The sequence below is a fragment of the Sus scrofa genome, chromosome 12 (genome assembly GCF_000003025.6).
Source record: "Sus scrofa isolate TJ Tabasco breed Duroc chromosome 12, Sscrofa11.1, whole genome shotgun sequence".
Lineage (NCBI taxonomy): Eukaryota > Metazoa > Chordata > Mammalia > Artiodactyla > Suidae > Sus > Sus scrofa.
In genome coordinates this window covers 42253687-42274264 of record NC_010454.4, presented here as the reverse complement: position 1 = coordinate 42274264, position 20578 = coordinate 42253687, and the positions used below count along the sequence as shown (strand labels likewise).

At 43.6% G+C, this 20578-nt stretch overlaps 1 protein-coding gene across 4 annotated transcripts in view; it reads right to left on the bottom strand.

The window, feature by feature from the left end:
• Positions 1-20578, bottom strand: part of MYO1D (myosin ID) — a 368819-nt gene that overhangs the window by 214927 nt on the left and 133314 nt on the right. For all 4 annotated transcript variants that reach the window (XM_021067447.1, XM_021067446.1, XM_021067445.1 and 1 more), the window contains exon 15: positions 8937-9103. In XM_021067447.1, coding sequence (XP_020923106.1) covers positions 8937-9103 — 167 coding nt within the window. The remainder of the gene's footprint in view (positions 1-8936; positions 9104-20578) is intronic.

The following is a 20578-nucleotide window of genomic DNA, read 5'->3' as shown; positions in this document are numbered from 1 at the left end:
CGAGTTCGATCCTTGGGCCTGGGAACACAGGAGCAAGCAACCAAAAAAAAGGACTAAGTTGGATCCATACCTCACGCCATTTACCAAAAAAACCTCCACGTGATAAAAAACAATCCAAATGTAAAAAAATGAAAAACATGCCAGTAAACATACAAACTCCCCATCTATCTCATTCCCCCCCACCGCGAGATTCCCTCTTATTTTTAGGCTTTTTTATTTTACCTATTTTTTTTAATTTTGATTTTTGCCTTTTCTAGGGCTGCTTCCATGGCACATGGAGGTTCCCAGGCTAGGGGTCAAATCGGAGCTGTAGCTGCCAGCCTACACCAGAGCCACAGCAATGCGGGATCCGAGCCTCGTCTGCGACCTACACCACAGCTCAAGGCAACACCAGATCCTTAACCCACTGAGCGAGGCCAGGGATTGAACCTGCAACCTCATGGTTCCTAGTCGGATTCGTTAACCACTGCGCCACGATGAGAACTCCTCTTTATCCTTTTTAAAAAATTTTCCTCCATCAGCTCTCAGCCTTCACCCCATTATTCCTCTCTAAGGCAGCCAGTTGGTTTTTCCCCCCTCACACCATTCATCGCAGTTTGTAATCCTACTGATGTGTGGGTTTAACCTATTTGAGGTCAGCCTGTAGGTATCACGAAGGCAGGGGTTTCTGCCTTATTCCCCACTATACGCCATGTGCCTATCACGCTGCCTGCTATACTGAGGAGACATCTATGGAATGAAACAAAGAACGGAAAGACATACATTTAAACGTCTACTCACGGGCCACCCAGAGACAGAAACAGACCCAAATGAAAGAGTTCGAATGTGAAGAGGGAGGTAATATTATGCAATGTCATGTGAAAAAAGGGACCAAAATAAAAACCCTTCCCGATTTGCTATAAAAGTAGAATAAGGATTAACAGGCACCCGGGTGTGTGTGTGTGTGTGTGTGTGTGTGTGTGTGTGTGTGTGTGAAGTCTCAGGCGTCTTGTACAAACGAGAAGCAATCCTGCTGCCCCAGTGCTCAGCTACCACATCAGGGTAACAGCACCCTTCCTTTCTCCCTGATGGTCAAGGGCGGGCCCCCCCGCCCCTAGTTCTCCAGCACACCCAGCATCCTGAACTTGCAAATTAAAAAGCTGAACCCATCTGCTTTCTGACAACACGTGTTGCCTCCTGAAAGACTTCAGCAGCTTGTAGGTTATCAGCACATTTAAAATCCTTCTCTTTTTCAAATAAAAGAATGAAAATGAAAGTGACAAGGAGAAATTCAGGTTCAAAGTTAGCTTACCAAAAAAAAAAAAAAAAAAAAAAAATCTGCAGAATCTAAAAGCACAAACTCATTGTGGAAAATGTTACTTTTTCTCTCACCAGGACTGAAAACATTAGTCCAACGTCCTACATACCTTCCATCTTATCCCATGTCCCACTGTTAAATACTTTAATCCCGTAGAAAAGAAAATAAAACATCAATTTCTCAATTTGAACAAACTCATTTTACGTAAATTGGAAGCTCAACACAGCCTGCGTGTGGAATAGGGATGTTTTCCCATACGCACACCCTATTGTCTTTTTAAACAAGTTTTAAAATGCTTTTTACTTCTATTCATTCCTTCTCCCCCCCCCCCCTCCCCCCCCGCTGCACCCACGACACATGGAAGTTCCTGGATCAGGGACTGAATCTGAGCCACAGCTGCAGCAACATGGGATCCTTTAACCCACTACTCCAGGCTGGGGATCGAACCTGCACCTCGGCAGTGACCCAAGCTGCTGCAGTTGGATTCTTCACCCACTATGCCATAGCAGGAACTCCCACAATTCCGTCTTTTAAAGGGCAAATGTGACACTTTTATTGTGTTATTAATATGTTTCGGTGTTTTTAACTTCTCATTTTATGCTTTCCACCAGGCGTGCTTTCTTCTTGCTGCTTTTCCCTGTTTTCTTTTACACACACTACATTTCCTTTCTTTCTTTTTTTTTTTCTTTTTAGGCTGCACCTGCAGCACATAGAAGTCCCCAGGCTAGCAGTCGAACAGGAACTGCAGCTGAGACCTACACCACAGCGAGGCCAGATCCGAGCCCCGTGTGCAACCTACACCACAGCTCACAGCCACGCTGGATCCTTCACCCGCTGAGCGAAGCCAGGGATCCCAACCTGCATCCTCATGGATACTAGTCGGGTTCATTTCTGCTGAGCCACGATGGGAACTCCCACACGACAAGTTTTCTTTAATCCATTTCACTCCTGCCTTTGATTTGAAAGCTGCATCTTCAACTGTGAGGCGATGACATGCACTGTCAAAGAGGGCAGGCTCAGGAGCCAACCGGCTGGGTTCAAATGTGACTTCACCCTACTTGGCGACACGACCTGGGGCCAGTTCCTTAAGCGCTGTGCTCTTCAGTTTCCTCATCTGCACACAATGGGGGTAACAGCCTGGCCTCACAGACTTGTCAGCTTCAGGGACTTAACTGCATGTGGATTTTGCTTAAAAGGCTGCCTGGTACCCACAGGGGGCCCTTCACAATGTGTGCATTATTCTTAGCATGCTGAAACTTTTCACACGTACACGTTACATATTTATATGAAAATACCTACTTTTTCCTGTCTGCTTAATTACCATCTACCTCCTTCCCAGAAACAGTCCAGAAGCCTCTCCTTTGTATTTCTCACTCTCCTTTTTAATTTTTGCTGCCAAGGCTTACTACAGACTTTTTTTCCCCTTACAACCCATCCGTGCTCCGACGTCACAAGATGTGCTGACGGACCTGTTGGCTTTGTGTTGTCCATAGTTCCCTTCTTGCCCTTATGTTCCTTTTTTTGCTAAAATACATCCTCTGGAAGATGTTTCAGAGAGGGCCTCTGAAGAGGACACTTTCGGAGCCTCTGTATGTCAGAAAATGGGTTTACTGTACCCACACTCTTGAAGAGTAGCGTGGCATGGGATACAATTCTCAGTACAAGTTCAACTGCCTTCACAGTTTTACACTGCATGTTGCTCATGAGACGGCGGATATCACTGCGAGTCTCATTCCCTCTTAGGCATTTTGCCTTTTTTTTTTTTTTAACAGCCACGCCTGTGGCCTATGGCAGTTTCCGGGCTAGGGGTCGAACTGGAGCTGCAGCTGCCAGCCTATGCCACGGCCACACCAGATCCGAACCACACCTGTGGGCTACGCCACAGCTTGTGGCAATGCCAGATCCTTAACTTACTGAGCCAGGCTAGGGATGGAACCCACATCTTCAGAGAAACTACATCGGGTTCTTAACCCACTGACCCACAACGGGAGCTCCTAGTTTGCCTTTTCTCTTGGGAGCTCTAAATATGTTTCCTTACGTCTAACATTCTAAAAGTGAACATACTGTGCGTGAGTTTCATATGTTTCACCTTCATTGTGTTCTTTCAGTCTGACCCCTGTTCTTGCTTCCTTCTCTCTGGCGCTCCTGTTGGACAGTGCTCAGTCCTCCTGGATCAACCTCACTCCAGGCGTGACCTTTCTTTACGACTTCCCATCTCTTTTTTCTCCGTGATGAGGTCTGGGAGACATCTTCTGCTTGATTTTCTAGCTCACTAATTTGGTTGAAGAAGTTTAGTTAAAAAAAAAAAAATTTTTTTTTTTATCTTTTTGCCTTTTCTAGGGCCGCTCCTGCAGCATATGGAGGTTCCCAGGCTAGGGGGTCCAATCGGAGCTGTAGCTGCCGGCCTACACCACAGCCACGGTAACGCTGGATCCTTAACCCACGGAGCAAGGCCAGGGATCGAACCCGCAACCTCATGGTTCCTAGTCAGATCCATTAACCACTGCGCCATGACGGGAACTCCAAAAAATTTTTTTAATTGGGGCAAACTTTACCTATAGTCAAATATACACATTTAAATATACGATTCAACAGAGTTTTGAAAAAATGTGTATGCCCATGACAATGACCCCAATCAAGACACAGGTCATCTCCATCATCTCAGAGTCCTCCACTGCCCTCTCCCCTTTCCAGTCAAGTCCCAGTCTGGAGCTAAGCACTGCTCTGATTTCTACCTGTTCTTGAACTTCACACAAGTGGCACATAAAGGATGTACTCTTTGGTGACTCATTTCCAACATATTTTCTTCATCCATGTTGTTGTATCAGCCGTTCAGTCTCATTCATGCTGATTAGTCACTATTATATGATTATATTACAAACTGCCGACTCATTCTACTGAGACACATTTCACTCTTGTGTTTAATCTGGTTTTCATTTTCTAAATCTCTGTTTTTTTTTAATAACTACCTGTTCTTGTTTCTAACTTCATCTTTCTATTTTAGGACCATAATGCTCTCCTTTAACTCTCTGAGATGATGAAATAGGCTTATTCTAATGTCTGTTACTCCTTGCTCTAGTTCTTGGGGGGGGGTAGGAGGGGGTTAAGGCTTTTCATTTGTAGGGATGACTCTTTTGCCTTGATCTGGTCTTTCTCAGATGTTTGACTGTGATCTCATCTTCCCCAGAGCCTTTCTGTGTACATCGTGGCCTCTGTTGGCCTCTTGGAAGGTGACTACTTTTGCTTCCTGAGCCTTGGCCAATATGCCTATGATGTGCTGTGGTGGTTACTTGTCCAGGCCCTTCCGGCAATCTCCTGGTGCTGCAGCTGGGGGAGGCTCCAGCACAGCAGCTGAGATGCTTCCTGAATGGCAGTTTAAGCCTCGCAAGGCAGGGTTTCCTTAACACCGTGACCTGGGCTTACTTCGGGGCCTTCAAGTCTGCTTCATGTCCTTAGGAGGGATTCACATCTTCAAGGTTCACTGGGAACCCCCTCTTTTGATCCCACAGGGTGGCTGTGCATCTACTTGGTTTTCTTCCTTTTTTGGTTTTTACTTGGTTTTTAATATACACATTTATATCACTGGGGAAGGTTCTGCAGTTGGAATGGGAGATTTAAGCTTATACCACGAAGATCGTCATTTGAAATTCATAGGTTCTTTTTAATCTCTTCTATTTTTACATGCATATTAGAAAACAGAATCCAATCCTTATAGCATGTCTTTTATGCCCCCAAACCACACCAAACATCTTGAGTTGAAAGTAAAATACGTGCAAAAAGAGATTAAAAGTGAGGAAAGATACGCACTTGCCAAATTCCCTGTCCGCTTCACATCCACCTGGCTGACTCCCTCACCTCAACTACTCTCCATGGCTTCCACGTCCACTCATGCTCATGTATTTTTAGACAAATATATATTTTAGATCAATATACCTTCAGTTCAGCCCCATCCTATAGTTGCCCATTCCCACCCTGCTCCTCCTAATACTTCTGCTGATCATATACAGGTGACAATACAAACACAAATACTACAATCGATAATTGCTAGAATTCTGAGTCATGGTAAGGGATGAGTAACCTTCCTAGGAATATAATTTGACACCATTGGAAATCGAGACTCAGAATGAACACATCTCTACTCAGGAAAATATTCCTATCCCACAGCCCCAACCTCCCTCCCCGCAAAAAAGCCCCAGGAGTTCCTGCTGTGGCACAACAGGATTGGCAGCATCTTAGCAGTGCCAGGACGCAGGCTCAATCCCCGGCCTGGCACAGTGGGTTAAAGAATCCACTGCATCTGTGGCATATAGGTTGCAATGCAGCTTGGATCTGATCCCTGGCCCGGGAACTCCATATGCTCAGGGTGACCAAAAAAGAAAAAGAAAAAAGGAAACAAAAAAACAAAACAAACCCTCCAACCCCCCACATTTAAAGAACACCGTGATTTCAGTAAGGAAAACGATCAGTGTGGAGCATAACTTTTGGTGGATATGAAATTGTTTCAATTTCCTATGCTGTTCAGCCATAAAGTTTTATTCATTCTGAGAGTCTCCAACTAGTGTAATTCCTTTCACTCCTGCGCACTCGTAGCTGAACAAGGAGCTGTTGTGGTGAACAAAAGACGACACTGGAGAGCCTCCCTACACGCTTAGAACCTCAGATCTCAAATGGGCACACAGATCCTCCAGGTAAGAACCGTACCCGACCAAGCTACGCCCTCGCTCTCTCCAAAACGAGGGTTTCCGTTTCCCCTCCAACCTCCTCCACCACGTCTCGAACCCTCAGTCTCGGCGCATGACTTTGCCTCGTACGTCACTGAGGAGACAGAAGCAGCCAGACAGGATCATCCTTATCTTTGCCAGCAGCCGATCTCTGCGGCTTCCTGCACCTGTGCTCCTGTTCTCCGCCTTCTGTCCTGCTGGGGCGGGGGAGGGACCCCTGTTCCCAGGTAAAGCTGACAAACCTCCGCTGGGGCTTGCTATGTCATTCCCCGCCTTCGCAGGGATGTTATCACGACAAGTCCCTGCCTCCGTCCCACGTCCCTGCTTTTCCCCTCCCTTCTGGTTCATCCCCACCTGCACACGGGCATTTGCAAGCCTCTCCCGGACCTCACACTCCACTCTGGTCCTGCCCCCACGGCTCTCTGTGCTCAGGGACAGCACACCTTCTTCTTGACTTGGCCACAGACATGCAGCTCCTCTCCTCACTTGCCCAACGTGCTCGGACGGGGTCTGTCCGGCCCTTTCTCCCTGGACCTTCGTGCTGCCCAGTCTAATGACGAAGCTTCTGCTTTTCTCGTGATGGCACGGCCACATTAACACGCTAACAGGACTTCTTGAAATGCCCTCTCCTCGTGGCTGCTGTGACCTCAACTCTCCTCCAGTATTTCTTCTCTTTCATTGGTTGCTTCTTTTCCTGTCTTGGCTGGTTCTTTCATATCAGACCACAAACCTAAATGTTGGCACGGGCCACCTCCTCTTCTCTACCCAGTTCCCAGACTTCGTCTATATACCAATGACTCCAAAATTTCTATTTCCAGTCTGGATTTCGGCCCAGGACTCCAGCTTTGTGTTTAATAACTTACTATTTCCACCTAGACATTTAGTTGCCATTTCAAACCTAGCACAGTCAAGCGACAAATCTTTTTTTTTTTTTTAATTTTTTAAAAATGGTTTTGCTTTTTACGGCCGTACCCATGGCATATGGAGGTTCCCAGGGTAGGGGACGAATCGGAGCTGTTGCTGCCAGCCTACACCAGAGCCACGTCTGCAACCTACACCACAGCTCACGGCAATGCCAGATCCTTAGCCCACTGAGCGAGGCCAGGGATGGAACATGCAACCTCATGGTTCCCAGTAGGATTCTTTCCCACTGCGCCACGAAGGAACTCCGAGAGACAAATCTTGATTATATCTCTTCCTCCTCAAGCTTATCAACTCCAGTCTTTTTTATCTCCGCAAATGGTATCAGGCTTATCCAGATGCTCCAGCCAAAATCTGCTTGTTATCCTTCATCCCTCTCTGCTCCTCTATCCCGGGGCTGACCCGTGAGCCAAATAGGTGACGACTCTAGGATCTACCGTATTTCCCGGTTTGAGGCACTGTCACTGAGCATCTCTCCCCGATTCCCGCAACAGCATCTCTAAACGTCTCCTTGCTTCCCATGCACGTGGCAGCCACAGGGATCTCTTAAAGCACCCGTAAGGTGGGTTGCTCCCTGCTGAAGCCCATGAGATGTTTTCTACCACACTTAGCCAGACTCCAGACGGTTTAGTCTGGATGACAAAACTCAACGTGACCTGGCCCCGGTCCATCACTGTGATCTCATCCCACACCTCTGCCTTGTCACTCAGCATCCTCCGACCACTGGACCATTGTGGTACCTAAAACGCTACACTTATTACTGCAACAGAGACTTGCCTCTGCTGTTTTCTCTGGTCCACCTGCTCTTTTCTCTTCCCTGTGTGTGGCTGCTTCATCCTGTCATTATTTCCCTAGAGACTCTTCTCACCAACCAATGTTTTATGTGTTTACTTATTCATATTTTTGTGGAATCTGTAGTCTAGAACACAGGATATGTTTAAGAAATAGTTCAAAATAAATGAACGGATAGAATTTGAAGCACGTTCTTATGATCCCAGGTGTTGACTGGCCTCATCACTCCTAACCATCCATTAACAACAGCGGTGATCTCCGACATTCACTGAGTGACTACCATATGCCGGGTACCACTTTAAGCGCTTTGTATCTATTATCTCATTTCATCTCCAGCAACCCTACCACATAGTTACTATAATTATCTTCATTTTAAAGGTTAACTAATTAAATTTCCCCATTTTACACACAAGGAGACTGAGGCATGGAAAGCGTATATGATTTGCCCAAGGTCAAAAAGCTAAGAAATGACAAAGCCAGGATTCGATCAGGTGGACTAATTTTAGCACCTCCCCCATTAAGTGCTTCAATATCTTGTTATCATTATAATGAGTCATCTCCATAATGATAAGCAGCATTAATTAAACAGCCATTATGTGCCAAGCACCTGGCTTTTTGGTTTAGGTTCATTTCACAACAAAAGCCTATGAGGAGTTCCCACTGTGGCTCAGTGGGTTAAGAACCCGACACAGGGTCCATGAGGATGCAGGTTCAACCCTGGTCTACGTAGAGGGTTAAGGATCCATCGTTGAGGTGGCTGTGGTGTAGGCTGGCAGCTGCAGCTCCAATTTGACCCTGAGCCTGGGAACTTCCACATGCGGCACATGCAGCCATAAAAAGAAAAAAAAAAAAAAAAAAAAGCCTACGAGGTCAGTAATGTACTGTGCTCATTTCACAAATGCAGAAACAGAGTCAAGGAGCCCAAGGGGCTCAAGGTCATGCAGCAAATGAGCGGCACAGCCAGGATTCCTACACAGGTGGGACTCCGTGCCCACATTCTGCCCTTGAAGAATACATATTTTCTCCCATGGTCCATAAACCACAAACTCAAGGGGACTCCTGCTGATGCTGGGCTGCAGTGTCCTCAACTCTCCTGACCATTCTGCAGGCATCGAGATGGTGTGACATGAACTGAGGTCGGTGAACGCGGGGAGGACCCCGTCCCTCTCTGTGCCACCAGGTTTCTTTGTCTGGCCTGTTCTCACCTGTGAAGAAACTTCTCATAGGTCTGGCGGTAGGCAAAGCCTGCCCGACGCACCCGCACGTTTTCCAACAGCCCCAGGTACTCCACTTGGTGCCGGCAGCGGTCATCATCAAAGATCTGTGGGGACTTCTTGTCGTTGGGTTTGATGCAACGTACGTAATATGGCTCCTAAAGAAAGAAATTGGCAAATGATAAGATTCGCTGGAGCCAGATCCCCGACGAAGGACACGGACACGTAGCGGGTGTCACCCGTGTCAGAGTAAGCTCGGGGCCTCTTAGTTCTCAGCCACGGACTTATGAATAAAATATTCCTCCTTTCTGCTCAATTCAAGGTTGGAAGTTCTCTGTCCTCCAGCTAAAATTCTGTATCACTATATTTTAGGATTCAGTGGGAATAGCAGAAAGGGGATAAAACCAGTGAGTAAATATGTGATAGGCAAACATTAAGATTTTGTGTATTTACAGCAACATGGTTAAAAGTAACAGAAGGAGTAACAGAAAGAGGCAGAAGCTGCGATAGATGTACTGCGATGAAGAATGTAAAATATTAGGCCCCCGTCTGGTACATGACAGGTGTTCTGTAAATGTCAGACATGACCCATATTCTTGTCAGCGTTGTTCTGGTATACAGTAAGTGCTGCATAAGTGTCAGGCGTTATCATTCCCATCCCTGTCACCATCATCACTATCAGCGCATTAGTCTGGGCTTTTTATTTTTTTATTTTTTTGTCTTTTTGCTATTTCTTGGGCCGCTCCCACGGCATATGGAGGTTCCCAGGCTAGGGGTCGAATCGGAGCTGTAGCCACCGGCCTACACCAGAGCCACAGCAACGCAGGATCCGAGCCGCGTCTGTGACCTACACCACAGCTCACGGCAACGCCGGATCGTTAACCCACTGAGCAAGGGCAGGGATCGAACCCACAACCTCATGGTTCCTAGTCGGATTCGCTAACCACTGTGCCACCACGGGAACTCCACTCTGGGCTTTTAAAAAAAAGATCCAAATGTACGAGGAAGCGGAAAAGTTACCCTACCACTTAGAGGCATCAGTGACTCTGAGAAAGAGCCAAGCAAGCAATCCTTCCCTCTGTGCCAATTTAGTTTCCAACCATGTATTAGATTTCGACTCCTTTTACATATTAAACGGGGTTGGCCATAGATCCTGGTACAATGAAGATACCAAATGGTCACTGGATGAATCAATGGAGTCAAAGGCATCCTACTTATCAGTGTCAAGAGTCTATCATCCATCCGATACGCAGATGCGCTTTCATTAAGAAATCAAGTCCTCTGCAGTTTTGAGTTCCCCTGAGGGCTGGAGGTAAAAAGGAGTAGCAAATACTTTCAGAAGTAGGAGGTATTTGCAGAATGTGGATTTTGAATTTACTTGTATTTTGAAGAGCATAACAGCTGTGACCTCTGAACAGGAAGCTCCATGGGTATGCTTGTCATGCTGCCTCCCATGATGAGAAGTCGTGCTGTTTTCTTCCCTTTTCTAAGCTCTGCTATATCAGGCTCCCACTGTGGTGGTTTACCATGAACTTCGTGGCTTAAAACCACCCAAGTTTATTCTCGTACCGTTCTGGAGGCCAGCAGTCTGTAATGGGTCTCTGGTGGCTACGGATTAACGTGTCCCAGGGCTGTTACTTTCTGGCAGCAACTCAGGAATGGGAGAAACTGTTCTCTTATCTCTGCCAGCTTTGGGAGGCTGCCCATGTTCCCTGGCTCATAGCCTTCTTCCATCATCAATGCCAGCAATGGCCTGATGAGTCCTTCGCAGGACACCATCTCTCTGGTTCTGACTGCCTCCCTCGTTCCATTTGAGGGATTCTTCTGTCTACACTGGTCCTACCTGGATAAGGCAGGGGATCTCTTGAAGGTGAGCTGATTAGCAACAACAACTTCACCTTGGCAGGTAACACAACATGGTCCCAGGTTCTGGGGATTAGGACAAGGCTATCATGGCGGGGCTGTGGGATAATCGAGATTCTATCTATCCACTTGTTTCTGATGTACATCTTCCAAAATAATAAAGGCTGTAGATGTAATTATAAAAATCACTGCAACACTGAGTGGTGGTGTGGAGTGCAAGGAAGGGAAGGGTGTCTCCCTAGGTCTAACTAAACCTCTGACTCAAAAGACTCGTAGCCTGCACGCAGCAGGAGTCTACTCAGAAGGACAAGACTATGGCTTGCCAGCAGGCAGTGTCACAATTGTGCAGCAGTCGGGTGAGAGCTTGGGCACAAGGAGATGAGATCTGCATCTAGACCGAGGTGAGAAGACCCTTGGTTGAAAAAATTCGTGTTCCATAGGGTTCAGTATCTCCGATGGCAACTCTAAAGACATAGCTTCCAGGGTCCTTGAAAGGGACATGCCTAATGCATGAGTTATCACACTGAGGACGGCAAAAATATGTCATCCCCACCAGACATTTATCATTCTCCCAGGTCAGGTGCAATTTACCAGTGGGGGTTATTTTTATCTTAAATGATGTTACCTAGTAATATAGGTCATGCATATCTTACTAGATTAACAGGGGAATGGAGGTAGGAATTTAACGGAAGTTATCAAACAGAAGGAATAGAATTTTGACTATCTTTTGCCCAAGGCAACCTATCAGTAAGGGTAGAAAGGACAGAACAAGAAATAGGGAAGAGACAAATAAAAATGAGATGGGTGGTTTACAGACAACATACAGTAGCTACATTAAGAGTCAATGAACTAAATGACTTATTCAAAAGACAAAGATGGTCAGAATGGATAAAAAACCAAAATAACTCTATGTCATTTATGAGAGACATACTTGAAACCTAAGGACATGGAAAGGTTGAAAATCAAATGGTGGAAAAGGACAGACCATGCAAACCATAGCCAAAATAAAAGCTGGCTCTAATGATTTTATTTGTGCAAAGCAGACGTGAGGTCAAAAAAGCAATACAGAAATAAAGACATTTCAGAGTGATCAATGACTCAAACACTAGGAAGATAGAATAGTTCTAACCCGAATAATCCTAATAAATTCTCAAAATATTTAAAGCAAATATTGAAGGTACACCAAGCAGTCATATTCACAAAGTAGGTTTTATCGCATGGTTCAGCACTGACAGAACAAAGCAATGAGTAAAACTGCAGAAACACTGGACAATAATATGACTGGCAAACCTGACCTAATGGATGTGTATAGAATATTAAATGCAAATAATTTCAATACATAAACAAAACACATAAAGAAAACTTTACAAACTTCTAAGGTCTGAAATAACAGAGTAGAGGCTCTGATCAAACAAGATTAAGCTAGAAATCAAGAGCAAGGAGATAATTAGAAAATCTTCTATGACTGGAAATTAAATATACTTCTCAATTACCCTTGGGTCGAAAGGAAAATTACAGTGTGAATGAGAAAATATTTTGAACTCAATAATTTATGCAATCATGTGGGCAAAGCAATCTTAGTGTGAGGTATCATTTGGGTAGGATATACTAAGCAGAACCAGTTGAATGGAATTTCACCGTATCGACTGATTATACACAGAAAGTGGGAATGCAGTATAAGATACGAAGGGCCGACTAAGGCGGCAGGGCGGGGGTGGCCTTTCGTCCTGTTTCATAATATAAAAACCTTCGGATAAGGAATCTAGTGGAAATACCTCCTCTATATTTAATCAGCCTTCTATCTCAATTTATAAATGCCACCTCCTCTCTCTTTTATAAATACCCAGACTGACTCAGTCTAAGAAATCCTAAATTTGACAAATTCGAGGTGTCTTAATAAGGTTAAGTTACAAAAGTTAATAGTGATCTTATTCTCCTGCACTTTTAAACCTATTTCTCTTGTATTTTATGGGAAAAACATCCTTTGTCCAAGCACACCAATTAGTTTTATGTATTAGCCAGAAGATCCTTGATTTAGACGGTTATTGAACTTGTGTTGAACACTATCAAAAAAATCAAGAGCAAATTTAAGTTCATCTAATAATTTACTGACCACTTGTTCAGAGTGTTTTGAACTCAATCTTAGATTCAGAAGATATAATCTGGGAGTTCCCGTCGTGGCGCAGTGGTTAACGAATCCAACTAGGACCATGAGGTTACGGGTTCGATCCCTGCCCTTGCTCAGTGGGTTAACGATCCGGCGTTGCCGTGAGCTGTGGTGCAGGTTGCAGACACGGTTCGGATCCTGCGTTGCTGTGGCTCTGGTGTAGGCCGGTGGCTATAGCTCCGATTAGACCCCTAGCCTGGGAACCTCCATATGCCGTGGGAGCGGCCCAAGAAATGGCAAAAAGACAAAAAAAAAAAAAAAAAAAAAAAAAAAAAGATATAATCTAGGTGGGGTGATAAGACAAGTCCTTTTTTTTTTTTTTTTTTTTTTTTACAGCTGCACCCATGGCACATGGAGGTTCCTGGGCTAGGAGTTGAATGGGAGCTGCAACTTCCGGCCTACGTCACAGCCACAGCCATGCCAGATCTGAGCTGCATCTGTCATCTTTGCCACAGCTCATGGCAACACTTGATCCTTAAACCCCTGAGTGAGGCCAGGGATTGAATCCACATCCTCACAGAGACAATGTCAGGTCCTTAACTCACTGAGACACAATGGGGACTCCAAGACATGCATTTGAAAACACAGTGTGGACTCTGAAAAAAATGAGGTGTCGGGGACTTGCATTTCTGGTGGCGAATGGCTAGGCAATTCCTATCAAGCGTCCTGAGGAAGTCACTGAAAAAAAGTGCTAGAAAAAATGTGGGGTCGGGTGGGAGAGATGGGGATAGAAATCTCAAATTGGCCAAAGAGCTAATAACAAGACTGACGTGAGAATAAGACCAGAGGGGTAAGGCCAGGGCAGGCTGTCTTAGTGGAAACTGCTGATGTGCAGAGATAGCCATTATAGCTGCTAATAGCCTTGTGGGGATAAAAGCAGGAACCAGAGGCCTTGGATGTGGGCCTATGCTGTGGTCTAGAATCCTGAAGAGCTAAACTTGGGAGTTAAAGGTGAAGGGAAAACACTTTGGCACTTCCAGGGATGGCAGGCTGCTCACCATTGAGCCACTTCAGGTCCTGAAATTGGATTAAAGTGATTCTAGAATGTCAGAATTTCCTGATATATCTTTTAAATCAATTAATTTTTATTAAACTATAGTTGATTTACAGTGTTGTGCAAAATTCTGCTGTAGAGCATCGTGGGTGACCTAGTCATACACAGATATACATTCTTTTTCTCATATTCTCTTCCATCATGGTCTATCCCAAAGGACTGGATAGAGTTCCCTGTGCTGGACAGCAGGCCAGAGTATCCATTCTAAATTTAATAGTCTGCACCTACCAACCCCAAGCTCCCTGTCCATCCCACTCCCTTATCTGTCAACTTTTCTGTTATGATTAGGCACCATTAATAAAAGGCAATATATCTAGTCTTTTTCTTTAATCTGATTTGACAATTGTTCTCCATAACCCTCCATTCACTGTAATCACTGATTATTTGAATTTGTTTCTATCATCTTAATTTGTCCTAACTTTCCTGCATTATCTTGCCTCCTCTTTCCTATGTTTCATTAGGATGGATTTTTTTTTTTCCTCATTCTGACTCTCCCTACCCTCAACCACTAGTTTGGAAGTTATGGCCTCATTTCTGTTCTTTTAATGACTACACTAGAAATTTTTACATGTATTTATAACTCAGGAGCGTTATAAGCTAACCAAGATTTTTATCCCTTTCCTAAACAACCAAGGACCTTTAACACTTGAATTATAATCACTCACCTTCCAATCTATATGATATTATTGTTGTGCTATTTAATTCTAATCTGTATTATTAATCAAATAAAGTATTACTTCATAGAGTCAGTTTATTTATGTGCATACACATATTTACCAATTTCTTTGCTCTTCTTCCCACATTTCAGACTTTCATTTAGTGATAAGATTTCCTCCTTCCTCCTACCTGATTATACCTTTAAGAATTTCCTTTAGGGTGGTTCTAATTTTCCCTTTTTGTATTTTTCACAATGATTCTCTATTGCATCTTTGTTCTTGGAAAATAAATTCTTTTGGTAAAGAATTCTGGTTTATGTTATTTTCTCGCAGCCTATTATTCTGTTAAAGCCAATCTGCTTTTAAGGTATCTTCTTTCTTTGATATTCTGGATTTTTGCCTGGTGCTTTGGAGCATTTCTTTTAATTTTTCCAGCTTGGGATACACTGGATTCCTGACTCTATAGGGTGGTATCTTTCATCATTCTTGAAATTCTTCTTTTTTTCTTCAAATACTGCACTGTCTATTCTCTCCTCTCCTTGTATAACTCTGAGTAGATGCATATTAGCCCTTATTGCTTTATCTTTCATGCCTCTGAATGTGTCTTTTACAGATTTCATATCTCGGTCTAAGTGGAATTCTGGATAGTTTCTTCAATTCTTTCTTTCATTTCCCTATTCTCTCTTTGGCTTTGTCTAAACTGATGTTAAAGCTATTCACTGAGTTTTACATTTTAATTATTTAGTTTTTATTTCTACCAGTTGCCTACTTACCTGCTCTCAATGACTAGTTTTCATATTTGTAGGCCTTTTATTTCTTGAAACATATTAAACATTCTTATAGTCTGTTTCTGATAATCCAGTACAAGATGTTTTCAGCAGTCTGTTGTTTAGTCTGGCTCTCCTTGTGTGCTGTCTTGCTGCTTTGTATGTGTGTGGTGATCTTTTACTATGAACTCCTTATTTTCCTTAGAACTCCACCTGTGGAAGTTCTTTAAGGATGAGTATGAAAGCAGTTTCCTCATCTTGCTTCCATCAGATGCCGGGGGGGGGGGGGGCGGCAATACCAGACCAGGATGGACCACTTTCAATTGTTGGCTTGAGCCTTTCCCGGCCTCCCAGGTAGTAATAATCTGGACTGCAAACCTCATAAAAGCTAGTTTACAATTATAAATTCTCAAGGGATGTTGCTCCATCCCCACCCTCCTTGGCTCAGGGGCAAGGACCACAAGGGGGAGTTTTCCTTTCAGATAATGAGGGATTATTTCTAGTTCACTCTAGAGGTATCCCTTTAAGGAGGCAGCCCTCTGGAGACCCATCACCACAGTGCATGTGCATGTGTTTGTGTGGGTACATACATGTGAATGTGCATGTGGTTTGTAATCCTTTATTAGTCTGCCTACTTTGGGCAGGCCCCAAGCTTCCCTCCAAGGACCCAGCCTTGGATATCTATACTCCAAGTTACCTTCTTCAGCAAATGCCCACAGGGTGAGAGCTGCCCTGGTACTCCAGGAGTTTTCCCCTCATTCACTTAACTTCTGTCTTCCCTCAGTGCTGGCTTGCATACTCCTTGCTTCTTTTTCTTTTTATGGTCACACGTGTGGCACACGGAGGTTCCCCGGAGCTGCATCTGGGGCCTATACCACAGCTACTGCAACACCAGATCCTTAACCCACTGAGCGAGGCCAGGGATGGAACCTGCACCCTCACAGAGACAACATCAGGTCCTTAACCCGCTGATCCACAACAGGAACTCCTAGTCCTTGCTTTCTTGTTAGCTTACGACTGAATTCAGGGAGTTGGTTTTTATAATTTTCCTAACTTTTGTGTTGGTTTCAGTTGGTTGTAATGGGCGCCTTTTTCACCCTTTCACCTGAAAATGCATTACTCGTGTTTTTTTAAAATCTTCATATCTATGTTCCTAGGTGAACATCTTTAATTTCCTTTATTTTTTTTTCATGTTAACCTTGTACTAAGGTAATATTAATCTCATAAAGTGAGTAAGGTAGTAGCCTCTCTTCTTCCCATCCCCCAAAACATTTTATATATGATAGGAATTACTGGTTCCTTGAAGGGCTTGTAAAACTTATCTATAAAACCATCTGGGCCTGAAGTTCTTGGCAGAGTTGGGGAAAGGCAGACTTCTGATCAGTGATTCAGAATCTTTTTTTTTTTTTTTTTTTTTTTGTCTTTTTGCTATTTCTTGGGCTGCTCCCACGGCATATGGAGGTTCCCAGGCTAGGGGTTGAATTGGAGCTGTAGCCACTGGCCTACGCCAGAGCCACAGCAATGTGGGATCCGAGCCTCGTCTGCAACCTACACCACAGCTCACACCAACGCCGGATCGTTAACTCACTGAGTAAGGGCAGGGACCGAACCCACAACCTCATGGTTCCTAGTCGGATTCATTAACCACTGTGCCACGACGGGAACTCCCAGAATCTTTAAGGTTACTGATTTATCCAGATTTTTTATTCCTTCTTGAGTTAATTTTGATAACATACTTTTCTAGAAAACTAATTTTTCAAATTCATTGGCATATAGTTCTTCATAATATTCTGATGCTTTTTAAAATTTCTGTATGAAGTTGTATCCATTTCTTCATCCTTAATATTATTTAAAACATATTTTTAAAATCAGTTTTTTAAAGGTCTATTTTTTCTTTTTATGGCTGCGTCTGCAGCATATGGACATTCCCAGGCTAGGGGTTGAATCAAAGGGGCAGTTGCCAGCCTACACCACAGCAAGGCCAGATCCTTAACCCACTGAGTGAGGACAGGGATCGAACATACATCCTCATGGATACCATGCTAGGTTCTTAATCCACTGAGCCACAATGGGAACTCCCTAAAGGTCTATTTGATTAATTTTTTAATCTTTCTATTACTTCTAGTTTTTACTATTTTCTTATTTCTTTCTTTGGATTTCCATTTCTGGTTTCTTTTTTATTTTTTGTCTTTTTGGTTTTCTAGGGCCACTTCCCTCAGCATATGGAGGTTCCCAGGCTAGGGGTCCAATTGGAGCTGTAGCCTCCAGCCTACACCAGAGCCACAGCAACGTGGGATCCGAGCCGAGTCTGCAACCTACACCACAGCTCACAGCAACACTGGATCCTTAACCCACTGAGCAAGTCCAGGGATCGAACCTGCAACCTCATGGTTCCTAGTCGGATTCGTTAACCACTGCACCACCAAGGGAACTCCACCATTTCTGGTTTCTTGAGTTGATCTTATTTCTTTATTTTGTCTTTTTTTAAAATAAAGACATAACAAGTGGAATACTTTAGGGCTACTCTACAAAGTCTGATCAATTCTTTTTTGTGCAGTTCCAGGTATTTTGTAATTTCCATTGTGATTTCGTCTCCAACCTGTGAGCTATTCAGAAGAACATTTTGTATTTTATTTATTTATTTTTGTCTTTTTGCCATTTCTTGGGCCGCTCCTGTGGCATATGGAGGTTCCCAGGCTAGGGGTCAATCGGAGCTGTAGCTGCCAGCCTACGCCACAGCCACAGCAACTCGGGATCTGAGCTGCATCTGCGACCTACATCACAGCTCATGGCAACACCAGATCCTTAACCCACTGAGCAAGGGCAGGGATTGAACCCGCAACCTCATGGTTCCTAGTCAGATTCATTAACCACTGAGCCATGATGGGAACTCAGGAGAACATTTTTTAGAAGTTCCTAAGCGCATTAAAAAAAAAAAACTTTTAAATGCTGATTTTTATTTTACTTGTTGTGAAGATGGAGCATGTATCTGTATAAACATTTGTTAAAATAGCTGAGACTTCCTTTGTGATCTAGAGTGTGGTCAATTCTTGTAGATGTTCCATGTATACTTGAAAGGAATATGTATTTCCTATTCCCTGGGTACAGAGATCTTTTGATCTACTAGATAAAGTTTAAATGTGGTTTTCAAAGCTTTTGCATCTTATTCAGGTTTCTGCTTGATCTAGCAGTTTCTGGTAGGGTTGGTTTAAAATCTCCCTCTAGGATTGTGAACTTGTCAATTTTCCCTATTACATTTTTCAAGTTCGTTTTTTGCTTTATAAAGTTCATGCACAACCATGGCTATGCTGTCGGGTGTGTAGTTCAAAATGGCTTTATTGTCTTGAGTATTTTCATTTTATTATCATTAATCTCTATCTGTGTGAAAACTTTTCCCTTAAATTCTATGCTCTCTGCATTAAAACTGCTTTCACCAGTTATTTTTTTTGGGGGGGGATGCTTGATAGAGCTTTATCTACCTTTTCACTTTTAATCTTCTGCATAGTGTTAATTAGTCAGCTTCTATAACAGTGCCGCAAAATCTTGGTGATATTGCAAGTTGGGTTCCAGACCATGCCAATAAAATGAATACTGCATTGAAATATGTCACAGGAAGTTTTTAGTTTCCCAGTGCATGTAGAAGTTATTTTTACACAATACTGTAGTCTTTTAATGTGTGCATAGCATTATGCCTTAAAAAAAAGTATATACCTTGATTAAAAATGCTTTATTGCTAAAAAAATGCTAACCATCACTGAGCCTTCAGCAAGTCACAGATCATAAGTGATCACTGATCAGAGATCACAGTAGCAAATATAACAAGAGCAGAAGTGTTCAAAATATTGAGAGAATTACCAAGCTGTGACACAGAGACACAATGTGAACAAATGTCATTGGAAAAAAGGTGCTGGCAGACTTGCTTGTCTCAGATTTGCCACAAACCTTCGATTCATAAAAAACACAAGACCTGTGATGTGCAGTAAGACGAGGTATGCCTGTACCTGGATTTTCCACGTATCCGGTCTGTTTAGTCTACTTATGTTTGCAGTGAGTACCAATCACCTAGATTCCTTTCTGTCATATTAGTTTGTATTTTCTTTTTCTTTTTTCTTTTTTTTTTTGTCTTTTTGCCATTTCTTGGGCCACTCCCGCGGCATATGGAGGTTCCCAGGCTAGGGGTCTAATTGGAGCTGTAGCCACCGGCCTACGCCAGAGCCATAGCAACGTGGGATCCAAGCTGCATCTGCAACCTACACCACAGCTCATGGCAACGCCGGATCGTTAATCCACTGAGCAGAGGCAGGGACCGAACCTGCAACCTCATGGTTCCTAGTCGGATTCGTTAACCACTGCGCCACAACGGGAACTCCTGTATTTATATTTAATGTATGCTATGGAAAGTCTGTCTTATAAAAGTTTGTGTTCCACTCTGTTTCCTGGGTCCCATGCTTTTTTTCTAGGGCTGCCTTCCTTCTTGCTGGATGAGGCCAGCTCAAGCTGGCAGGCAGAGAGAGAGGCTGAGGGATAAGAGGGGCCCTATCGGCATTCTAGTCTTCAGCTCCCACATCCCTCCTCCTGCTTCTCCAGAGGTTTGATTACATAAGCAACACACCGTGCTTGTGTGTTGTCACCTGAGGCCAAAGCATCTTGACAAGAAGAAACAGAAAGCCACTGGAGAGGCGTGTTCTTGTGGCATTTGCCTATTTTATCGACAGTGAAGTAACCAGAAATAAGACCAATTTAAATTTTTAGAGAGGAAGTTGACTTAAAAAAAAAAAAAAAAGAAGATTCAAATGAAGAAGAAAAAATACACTGGAAAAGCACCAGAAGAGAAAGATAAAAAGGAAGGAACTAAAAATAATGAGCCCAGAATGCTGCCTAATTTATCAAACTTGTCAACAGCAGCAGTTAAGAGTAAAAATCGGTTCTTTAAGGAGGGGGGGGGGAACAACCCAGGCTGAAGTTATCAAACAGTATTAGATTTCAAAGGAGCAACAAAAAGCAGAAATAACTGTAAATAACACGTCTTTTTATGTCACCTATTTCAAACAGCCTAGGGACAATACTTAAATAGGAAATGTCTTCTTAAAACTCTAATCTGGTCATTTTTATGCAGGTATGATAGA